This window comes from Mirounga leonina, unplaced genomic scaffold (assembly GCF_011800145.1).
Source record: "Mirounga leonina isolate KUSES-001 unplaced genomic scaffold, KU_Mleo_1.0 Mir_94, whole genome shotgun sequence".
NCBI classification, from domain to species: Eukaryota; Metazoa; Chordata; class Mammalia; order Carnivora; family Phocidae; genus Mirounga; species Mirounga leonina.
The window spans coordinates 39,127,628-39,139,410 of NW_023270855.1; the positions used below are offsets into that span (position 1 = coordinate 39,127,628).

Consider the following 11,783-nt stretch of genomic DNA (forward strand, 5'->3'; position numbering starts at 1 on the left):
CATTGCTTTAGTATGACTATGGGAGTGAGTGGCTTTAGTATGACTATGGGAGTGAGGATGGGAGCCAAAATAACTTATTAGAGGCCAGGAGATTGATGGGACCCTCCGGCCAATGATAAAATCACCAAAAATGGAGATAAGAGTAAGGATGGGATACTATCAGAGGGAACCCTGTTCGTATTGCAGCCCTTAGGGAGAAGGGTTTGGGTAAGGATATTGTGGAGACAGAGTTGGAGTACCATGAACTGTTTTCCATTAGTTCCCAGGGTCATCACCTGCTTATCAGCATGCCCAGCTGCACCTATCACTAAGACCAGCCTCTTGTCCTTCACCTGGAGCTGCATTGCACTGCTTCCAGTAGAGTCAGGCAAATGTTGGCATTTTCTCTAGGGGCTTGTCAAAGATACCTTGTCTGAGGTATCCCCACCAACCCCCAACCCCAGGCTGACAGAGAACAGTCTCAGCATCTCTTCTCATGTGCAGAGGTGCTCAGAGTCTTCAGGAAGATGCAGCCCACCTATTTTCAGATCCCCAGTTAAGAAAAAAGGAATGGGGCTGGGAATGGGAACTGAGACTTCTGGCTCTGTCATATATCAGGATAGACTAGGACCTCAGTTTCTGTTTTGGCAATTGAGTAAATAGCATATGGTCATCATGAGTTCAGAATGGGGTCCATGGGCACAAAGGGAATACTTCACTGAAGTTCTTTCCCAGGAAGAAGAGGAGGTAGCATGGCCTAAGACCCAACATTTCCATTAGCTAGGGGAGAACATGAGACATACCACACCAGGTTAGATCTTTACTGGGGACAGGAGACACAGTGCCCCTTTTTGCCAGCCCTTAGGAGTTGATGATCTCAATGTGGAACTGTAGGTGAGTGGCTGTGACTACACAGTGGCCCCGAAGGAGAGCACAGGTATAGCAGTTGTGGCATTCCCAGTGGCATTGGATGACACGGATGGCGTTGAGCACTTGACAGTATCGCCAGTGGATACGCCACATACGGACCAAAGACTGGATCTTGACCACTGCCCTCACTGTATTTGCGTAGGTAACCAGGGCTTCCCTTCGCTTCTTCTGCAGCAGCTTCTCCAAGGTCTGCCTCCACCAGCGCTGAATGATCCAGGCCCTGAGGGCTGCATGCAGCAATGTTCGGCGTACCAGGGTGCCACGCCACCAGGCCTGAATCTCTGAGGCTGCTTTTGTTTTTGTTTCTAAACTTTTCTGGGTGGAGATAAGAGAGACCACTCAGGGAACTTCCTGCCATCAACTTCCAAGATCTTCCTGGAAGGGGCCCAGATTCTCTTAACCATTATCACTTCTTTGGAGAGTTCAGGGGAGTTAGGACACTGCTTAGGAGCCAGAAGACCTGGGTTGTGAGCCCTCCTCTGTCACTATGGGCAGATCACCCTGTTCTCAGAGTCGCATCCTCCTCCTGACTATCTCACAGGTGTATGGATAAAGGGAAAACCTTTAGTAGCTAGGAGGGTGCATTAGGGATGTGAAGGACTTTGTTAGTCATGCTCTACCTCTTCAGTGCTTATTGGGTTTGGGAGGTTTGGCCTCCTAATGCCTTTGTCTGGTATTCTCTGCTAATTCTAGTCCCAAACCATTGTTGGTTGATTTCTCTCTGCCACAACAATGTACTTCAATACTGTGGTGGGTTTTCAGCACCCTCATCCCATTTTCTACTCCAGCCCATATTTTGAACAACACCCTCATCCCATTTTCCACTCAGCCCATATTTTGAACATTGTACTCTCTAATTCAGAGTCCTCACATTCTCACCTCCCAACCCTATTCATTTCTTGATGGCTTTCATTCTCTCCATTCACTTTTCATGCCACAGTCTAACTGAGACCAAGAGAGCCCAGGTAGAGAAGGGAGTGGAGAAAAAATGAGCCAATATTGAGTTGACACCTGATTATTTTAGACTCTGGGTCCATAAAAAGCACAATTCCACAGCCTCATGACACAGACATAAATGTTCTGGATATCTCTTAACTACATGGAGATTTTACCCACCTTGAGTTTCTGCTTCTTCCTCTTGTTCAATTCAATTACTTCCTCAACATCTTCAGTTATAATTAAAATTAAACTGCCATGAGTCTGTCATCAGAATTAAATGGGAAATGAATGGATGAGGTAAGACTGCTGTTTCTCTTTAAGGCTCTGTGCTCAGATACCCCCTGCTTCAGCATCCCTTCTTTTCCCAAGACCTGTGAAGTCCCAGGTGATTTCCACCCACTCCTAGCTTGCCTACTAAATCTGGCCACGTCTCTTACGCAAAATCGGATCCCCATGGCTTGTCTATAGATGGTTCATTAGCCTTGATTTCTCTACTTCCCAAAGTCTGGCATGAGTAAAATGAGGGGGACAACTATGAGTTCACAACTGCATTATGACATAAAGATTGGGATATCTACCACAGAGTTGAGTCTTCCTCAGAAACAAGCTCCATGGGAATTTTTACTGCCTGTCTACTTCCCCCGGATATGTCAGAGATGTACCAGAGTTCAGAATGGAAAGATAGGGCACTTGAAATACCAGGGCTCTCCTCCAGTAAGCCCATCCACATTGCTCCTCATTATCAGTCACACAGGAGAGTAGGAGGGACCATGGCAGTGTATCTCCTTATAGTTCTCCAGTGTCTTCTCAGACTTAGCATTTCCCGTCTTCCCCTGACTCAGGTTTCAGTACCTCAATACACCATAGGAAACTAGAAGAGAGAGAGCAGATGAATCTAGAAAGCAGCAAAATAGAAATAAAAATGTAAATTAAATAGAAAATTTAAAAGGTGGTATTTTTTAAAAGACCAGTATTAAAGATAAATGCTCCATGAACCGGGGTGATGGAGAAAGAGAACAAAAATGGAATGAGAAAGGCAAAACAATCACAAGGAGATTTAAATAAATATAAGAATATCATGGTAATAAATTTGAAAGCTAAGAGGAAATGATTTCCTAACAAAAAGTAAATTACCAAAATTAATTGAAGAAATATGTAAAACTTGATAAATTGAGAAGGCTATTAAAGATCCACCATAAAGGGGCGCCTGGGTGGCTCAGTCGTTAAGCATCTGCCTTCGGCTCAGGTCATGATCCCAGGGTCCTGGGATCGAGCCCCGCATCAGGCTCCTCACTCCGCGGGAAGCCTGCTTCTCCCTCTCACACTCCCCTTGCTTGTGTTCCCTCTCTCGCTGTCTCTCTCTCTGTGTCAAATAAATAAATAAAAATCTTTTAAAAATATATAAATAAATAAAGATCCACCATAAATAAGGCACCAAGACCAGGTAGAGTCATATCCAAACTCTAAAAAAACTTTACAAATTCAGATATATCCAATGTGACAAATATTCAAGCCTATTAGACAGAGATTTCCATTAAGTATTTCACAGTGTTAGTGTTAGTTCCCTGAAAAGTCCTGCTAGGATTTTCACTGTAAGTACATTGATTTGGGGAAGAAAAGCTATCTTCTGATACTAAGTTCCTTCTAAGACCATGGACTATTCCTCTCTGCTTAAGAATTCTTTTATGTCTTTCTATAATGTTTTAAAATTTTTCTCTATAAAGGTCTTCTTTTTAAAGATTTATTTTTGAGTAATCTCTACAGCCAATGTGGAGCTCGAACTCACAACCTTGAGATTGAGAGTCACATGCTCCACCAACTGAGCCAGCCAGGCACCCCTGTGAAGGTCTTTTTGAGATATAATTTATATTCTATGAGGCTCACTGTTTAAAACTGTACAATCCAATAATTTTTAGTATATTCATAAAGTTGTGCAACTATCACTACTACCTGATTTGAGAACATTTTCATAAACCCCCAAATAAGCCTCATACCCATTAGCAGTCAATCTCCATTCTTCCCTAACCCAATCTCTGAAAACCACTGATTTACTTTATGTCCTTATAGATTTGACTATTTTGGATATTTCATATGATTTGAATCACACAGTAAATGGCTTTCTGTGTCTGACTTCTTTTGCTTAGTATAGTGTTTTCAAGGTCCACTCATGTTGTAGCATGTCAGTATTTCATTCCTTTCTATGGCCATATAATATTCCATTGCGTGTATATGCTACTTTTTTAAATCCATTCATCAATTAATGGACATTTGAGTTGTGTCTACTTTTTGACAATTTTGAATAATATAGCTATAAATATTGATGTACAAGTTTTTGTATGGGCATATGTTTTCAATTCTCTTGGGTATGTACTTAGGAGTGGAATTGTTAGGTCATATGGCAGGTTATTTTTTCCCTAAAAACAAAATAAAACACATGCATTTCTCCACTCACCCACCTGCCTCTTGCAGCCATCAATCTGTTCTCTGTATCTATGAGGTTATTTTTGTTGTTTTTGGGTTTTTTTTAGATTCCATATAAGAGAAATCATATGATATTTGTCTTTCTTTGACTTATTTCATTTAGTATAAGTGAACACTTGAGGTTCATCCATGGTGTTGCAAATAGCAAGATTTCATTATTTTTTATGGCTAAGTAACTTTCCATTGTACATACCACAATTTCTTTATCCATTCATCCATTGATGGACACTTAGGTTGTTTCCATATCTTGGCTATTGCTGCAATGAATATAGGGGTGCATATATCTTTTCAAATCAGTGTTTTTATTTTCTTCGGATAAATACCCAGAAGTGGAATTGCCAGATAGTATGATAGTTCTATTTCTAATTTTTTGAGGAAACACCATACTGTTTTCCATAGTGGCAGCACCAATTTACATGCCACCAACAGTACACAAGGGTTCCCTTTTCTCTGCATCCTCACCAACTTATTTCTTGTCTTTTTTTTTTTTTTTTAAATCACAGCCATTCTATGGCTAGGTGTGAGGTTATATCTCATTGTGTGTGTGTGTGTGTGTGTTTTTTTTAAAAGATTTTATTTATTTATTCCAGAGAGAAAGTGAGCAAGTGAGTGGGGAAGGAGCAGAGGGAGAGGGACAAGCAGACTCCGCATTACGGAGGACCCTGAGATCATGACCTGAGCTGAAACCAAGAGTCTGATGCTTAACCAACTGAGCCACCCAGGCCCCCCTCTTATTGTGGTTTTGATTTGCATTTCCCTGATGACTAATGATATTGAACATATTTTCATGTACCTGTTGGCCATCTGTATGCGTTCTTTGGAAAAATGTCTGTTAGCTTTTCTGCCCATTTTTAAGTTGGATTGTTTGATTTTTTTTTTCTATTGAGTTGTATGTGTTCTTTATATATTTTGGATATTAACCCCTTATCAGGTATATGATTTGTAATTATTTTCTCCCATTCAGTAGGTTGCCTTTTTATTCTATTGATGGTTTCCTTTGCTGTGCAGAAGACTTTTAGTTTTAAGTAATCTCACTTGTTTATTTTTGTTTTTGTTGCTTTTTTACTTTTGGTGTCAGATTAAAAAAATCATCACTAAGACCTATGTTAAGGAGCTTACCACCTATATTTTCTTCTAGGAGCTTTATGATTTCAGGTTTCAAGTCTTTAATCCACTTTGAATTAATTTTTGTGCATGATATATAGATGGTGGGCCAGTATCATTCTTTTGCCTGTGGCTGTCTAATTTTCCCAACATCATTTATCAAAGAAACTGTCCTTTCCACATTGTATATCCTTGACTCCTTTGTTGTAAATTAATTGACCATGTGTATATGAGTTTATTTCTGAGATTTTTATTATGGTACTTTGACCTGTGTGTCGCTTTTATGCCAATACCATACTGTTTTAATTACTATAGATTTATAATATAGTTTGAAATCAGGGAGTGTGATGCTTCCAGTTTTGTTCTTCTTTCTCATGACTACTTTGGCTTTTCAGGGTCTTTTGTGATTCTACACTAATTTTATGACAGTTATTTTCTATTTCTGTGAAAAATACCATTGGAGTTTTGATAAGGATTGTATTGAAATCTGTAAATTGCTTTGGGTAGTATGGATATTTTAACAGTGTTAATTCTTCTAATCCATGAGCATGAAATATATTACCATTTGTTTGTCTTCTTCAATTTCTTTCATTAATGTTGTGTAGTTTTTGATTTATAGGTCTTTCACCTCTTTGTTTAATTTATTCCTAGGTATTTTATTCTTTTTGGTGCAATTGTAAATGGGATTGTTTTCTTAATTTCCCTGATAGTTCATTATAAGTGTAAAGAAATGCAACAGATTTTTGTGTATTTATTTTGTATTCTGTAACTTTACTGAATTTATTTATTCTAACAGTTTCTTGATGGAATCCTTAGGGTTTCTTAATATAATATCATGCTATCTGCAAATAGTGATAGTTTTACTTCTTCCTTTCCAATTTGGATGCCCTTTATTTCTTTTTCTTGCCTAATTTCTTTGGCTAGGACTTCCAATATTATGATGAATAAAAGTGGCAAGATTGGACATCCTTCTCTTGTTCCTGACCTTAGAGGAAAGCTTTTAGCTTTTCACTATTAAGTATGATGCTAGCTGTGTGCTTGGCATATGTGACCTTTATTATGTTGAGGTACATTCCCTCTATAACCCTTTTGTTGAGAGTTTTTAAAATCATAAATGAACATTTAATTTTGTCAATTTTTTCCTGCATCTGTTGAGATGATATGATTTTTATCCTTCATTTTGTTAATGTGGTGTATCACATTGGCTGATTTGTGGATATCCAATCATCCTTGTATCCCTGGAATAAATCCCACTCAATCATGATATATGATCCTTTTAATGTATTGTTGAATTCAGTTTGCTAATATTTTGTTGAGGACTTCTACATTTATGTTTATCAGGGATACTGGTCTGTAATTTTCTTTTCTTATGGCATCCTTGTTTGGTTTTGGTATCAGGGTAATGCTGGCTTTATAAAATGAGTTTGAAAGAGTTCCTTCCTCTTCTATTTTTTGGAAGAGTTTGAGAGAGATTGGTATCAATCCTTCTTTGAATGTTTGGTAGAATTCACCAGTGAAGCTCTCTGGTCCTGAACTTTTATTTGTTGAGAGATGCTTTGTTTGTTTTTCTTAAAGGTTTATTTATTTATTTGAGAGATAGAGAGTGGGCAAGTAGGGGGAGAGGCAGAGGGAGAGCGAGAGGGGAAGCAGACTCCCTGCTGAGCATGGAGCTGGACATGGAGCTTGATCTCCCGACCAGGAGATCATGACCTGTGCCAAAACAAAGAGTCGGTTCTTCAACTGACAGGGCCACGCAGACATCCAAATGGGTTTTTGATTACTAATTCAATCTCTGCTAACAATCAGTCTGTTCAGATTTTCATTTCATCATGATCAGTCTTGGGAGGTTATATGTTTCCAGGAATTTATCAATTTCTTCTAGGTTGTATAACTGTTCAAAGTAGTTTCTTATGATCGTTTGTATTTCTGTGGTATCAATTGTAACATCTCTTTCATTTCTGATTTTGAGTCCTCCTCACTTTTTTCTTCAGTGAGTCTAGGTAAGGCTTATCAATTTTGTTTATCTTTTCAAAGAACCATGTTTCATTGATATTTTTATTGTCTTTTTAGTCTCTATTTCATTATTTCTGCTCTGATCTTTGTTATTTCCTTCCTTTTACTAACTTTGGCCTCTTTTGTTCTTCTATTTCTAGTTCCTTGAGGTTCAAAGTTAATCTCTTTATTTCATACTTTTCTTGTTTCTTGAAGTAGGCATTTACCACTACGAACTTCCTTCTTAGAACTACTGTTGCTGCATCTCATAAATTTTGGTATGTTATATTTCATTTTTGTCTCAAGGCATTTTTAAATTTCTCTTTTGATTTCTTCTTTGGTCCATTGGTTATACAGTAGCATGGGGTTTAATATCCACATATTTGTGAATTTTCCAGTTTTATTCATGTAATTAATTTCTATTAGAGTCAGAAAAGGTGCTTGATATGATTTCAATCCTCTTAAATTTATTAAGACTTGTTTGTAGCCTAACATATGATCTATCTTGGAAAATATTCCATGTGCACTCAAAAAGAACATGTATTCTGTTGCTTTTGGATGGCATGTTCTGTATATTTGTTAATTCCATCTGGTCTAAGATGTCATTGAAGGCAGAATTTAGGAGAATTTAGTCCATTTACATTTAAAGTAATTATTGCAAGGTATGTGCTCATTGCTATTCTGTTAATTGTTTTCTGGCTGTTTTTGTAGCTCCTCTCTGTTCTTTTCTTGCTCTCTTCCTTTGTGGTTTGAGGACTTTCTTTAGTGGTATGCTTATATTACTTTTTATCTTTTGGGTATTTACTATAGGTTTTTGCTTTGTGGTTACCATGAGGCATACATGTAACAACTTATATCCATAAGTCTATTTTAAGTTGATAAAAAACTTGTTTGGCAAACCATGAGGGACTATGGACTCTGAGAAACAAACTGAAGGTTCTAGAGGGGAGGGGGTGGGGGGATCGGTTAGCCCAGTGATGGGTATTAAAGAGGGCACGTACTGAATGGAGCACTGGGTGTTATACGCAAACAATGAATCAGGGAACACTACATCAAAAACTAATGATGTAATGTATGGTGATTAACATAACATAATAAAATAAAAAAATGTAAAATACAAAAGATTTTTTTAAAAATCAACTAAGTAGTTATATTCTAGTAATTATTAATTGAAGGGACTCTTCAAATCTGGATTTTTAGATCTTTTCACTTTCCTCCATATTTCAAATGTCTGTTCAGTCAAATATTCCACTGTCTTACCTCAGTCTTCAAATAAATTTGAAAGGAAAAAAAACTTTAAGTTTGATCCCATTCTAAAGCTCAGTATTTTTACTCTTCCCAACATGTTTTGTTTTTGATGTCACATTTTACACCTTTTAATCTTATATCTTACATCTTTTTGTCTGTGTATCTCTTAACTAATTATTGTAATCATAGCTTTACTACTTTTGTCTTTTAACCTTCTACTAGCTTTATTTTATTTTATTATTTTTTAAGTATAGTTGACACATAATGTTACATTGGTTCCAGGCATACAACATAGTGATTCAACAATTCTATACATTATGCTATGCTCACCACCAGTAGCTCACCAGTAAAATAGCTACCATCTGTCACCATGCAATGCTATTACAATACCATTGACTATATTTTATAGTCATTTTCTTTTTTCTTTTTTATTTCCTTGATTTACTCATTCTATAACTGGAAACCTATATCTCCCACTCCCCTTCATCGATTTTATGTATCCTCCACCCCCTACCCCTCTAGCAACCATCAGTTTATTCTCTGTATTTATAGGTCTGATTCTTCTTTTTGCATTTCTTTATTCATTTGTTTTGTTTCTTATCCACATATAAGTAAAACCATATTGAATTTGTTTTCCTCAGTCTGACTTATCTCACTTTAGTCTAATACTCTCTAGGTCCATGTATGTTGTTGTAAATGACCAGATATCATTCCTTTTTATGGCTGAGTAGTATATATATATAACATATTTTTTATCCATTCAACTATCGATGGACGCTTGAGCAGCTACTATGTCTTTTTGAATTAGTGTTTTGGGGGTTTTTTTTGGTAAATACCCAGTAGTGAAATTACTGGATCATATGGTATTTTTATTTATTTTTTGAGTAACCTCCATATTGTTTTCCACAATGGTTGGACCAATTTACATTCCTATAACCAATGCATAAGGGTTCCTCTTTCTCTGCATCCATGCTAACACTTGTTATTTCTCATCTTTTAGATTCTAGCCATTCTGACAGGTGATATCAAATAGTAGTTTTGACATACAAGGTTTATAAGCTATTAATCCGCTATCTTTACTATATATTGACTCTTCCAGGGAGATTAATTCTTTCATATATATTCTTGTTACTAATTAGTGCCCCAAATTTATTATACTACAAGTCCAAAAAAGGAGGTCACTGCAAGTCACACATGGTTACAGGGGAAGCAATAGGTTTCAGTCAGGTGCCAGAAAGCAAGAGTAAGAAAAGAGCTTTTCCCATGGCTTTTGTTGGAGTGGGAAAGGCAAGGCAGGATAGGGTAAACAGTTTAGGTTTGGCTGGTTTGAATGTTTTCTGTGGTCTCTAAGCTATATAGATGCCTAGTACTTGGCTTGGGATGATTAAAGCAGAGGAATATGGCCTTCTGGGGGTGTACAGGACAAAGAGAGAGGAAGTGGCCCTGAACTTGTTCGTTTGTGGATGAAAGGCATGTTCTGGGATGAGTCCTTTGCTATCTCTAAGAACTGGCTGGCCCTGGGAGGGGCAGTCTCTCCCAACTCAGAAAGGGATTTTTTTAAGGATGACAAAATGGCCTAATATGAAGAACCTAAAAAATATATATATAATAAGATATTGGAAAGGGAGAGAGAGGGAGAAGCAGAGAGAACCTACTGACCTAGGTTCTGGGAACAGCACTGAACCCAGAGTCCTTGCTCTCCTGGAACTTGCCTGCTAGTGGGGGCAACAGAAAATAGAAAATGAGGTAAGATAAGCTTGGGTAGTGATTGGGACTTTGAAAACAGGAAAGCAGAGTCAGGTAGTAGAACATACAGTAGCGGGTGGGGAAGCCATTTCAATAAGGTGGTCAAAGAAGGTCTCCCTGAGGAGGGAGCATGGAGCAGAGACATGTGAGTGGAGGGGAGCTCCATCTGGAAAGGCTATCTAAGGAGAGGAGGCAACAAGTGAAAAGTTCTGAGATGGGAGTGTGTGTGTGTGGGGGAGATCTGAAGAGCAGGGTGGCCAGGAGGGACATAGAGAGGGTGACACGGCCAGGGCCAGATCATGCAGGCTTATGGAGACCCAGGAGGGCTTTTGGAATTGTTCTAAATTTAATGGGAAGACACTGAAGAATGAAGAGCATCAGGTGACGCAACCTCCATGTGGCACAACCACAGGGGGCGCCATATACATGGACCACACTGTAAAGGAGTGTCTCTGGAGTTGGCTGAGTGGGCGGCCCTGCAACCCCAACTCTCCTACCCATGGCAGACATTGCTCATCAATTACAGGCCCCACTCACCCAGCACTGGATGCTCAGAATCCTTCTCCACCAGGGACCCCAAATGACCTCAGCCACTTCCTCAGAGCTGAGTGTGCCAGGCCCAGTCTCTGCCATCATTTTCCCTGACCCTGCTGACGCAGGGACCTCTGGGGCTGGTCTGACAGAGACCCAGTGACACAGAGTGGGAGCAGACCTGATCAGTTAGTTCTTTATTGGGAAGGGGATGTTGTCTGTAATCCGACACATCTGTGACCCCAGAGAGATCTCAAGTTCAAGTCCCAGATGGGTTGCTGTGAGGTCGTAGGTACCATGGAAAAAGCCACGGGAATGGCAATTATGCCAGCGCCAATAGACCTGGATGATGCGGGCTGCGTGGAGCAAATTCCAGTATCTCTGGCGGATGCGCCACATGCGGACCAAGGACTGCAGCTTGACCGCTGCCCATTCTTGCCACAAGAAAGACTCGAGGACTGCTCGTTTTCTCTTCTCCAACAGCTTTGCCAGCGTCACCTTCCACCAGTGCTGAATGATACATGCTCTGAGTGCTGCGTGTAGCAAGGTCCTGCGCACCAGAGTGCCCCGCCACCACGCCTGGATCTTTACGGCTTTCTGCTCTTGGTCAGGGTGCTTCTTTTTCTTTGGGGGGAGAGGTTGCAAAGATAAAGAAGGGATTCTCAGGGAACATTCCCCACCCACCTCAGCTCCAGGGCATGCCAAGAAGGGCTTCCTCAGAAGTTCAGGAGCACTGGGCAGGGACCCAGTAGACCAGATATGTTTCCTGTCTGTGCCCCTCTCTCTTAATGCACCTGGACACATCACATTGTCCCCTGAGGCTCAGGCTCCTC

At 39.4% G+C, this 11,783-nt stretch overlaps 1 protein-coding gene across 1 annotated transcript; it reads right to left on the reverse strand.

The window, feature by feature from the left end:
• Nucleotides 1–551: 551 nt before the first annotated feature.
• On the reverse strand, nt 552–11,349 carry IQCF2 (IQ motif containing F2). Its single transcript, XM_034997519.1, has 2 exons — nt 11,247–11,349; nt 552–1,247 (listed from the first exon to the last, which is right to left on the reverse strand). The coding sequence occupies exons 1-2, from the start codon at nt 11,347–11,349 to the stop codon at nt 841–843; spliced, it is 510 nt and encodes a 169-aa protein (XP_034853410.1). The 3' UTR covers nt 552–840.
• Between the last annotated feature and the right edge of the window lie 434 nt (nt 11,350–11,783).

Coding starts and splice junctions, on each gene's coding strand:
- IQCF2 (XM_034997519.1), bottom strand. CDS start 11,349: ATGTGGCGCATCCGCCAGAGATACTGGAATTTGCTCCACGCAGCCCGC. Junction 1,248..11,246: donor TTCCCGTGGCTTTTTCCATG/GTACCTACGACC, acceptor AAGTTCCCTGAG/TGGTCTCTCTTATCTCCACC.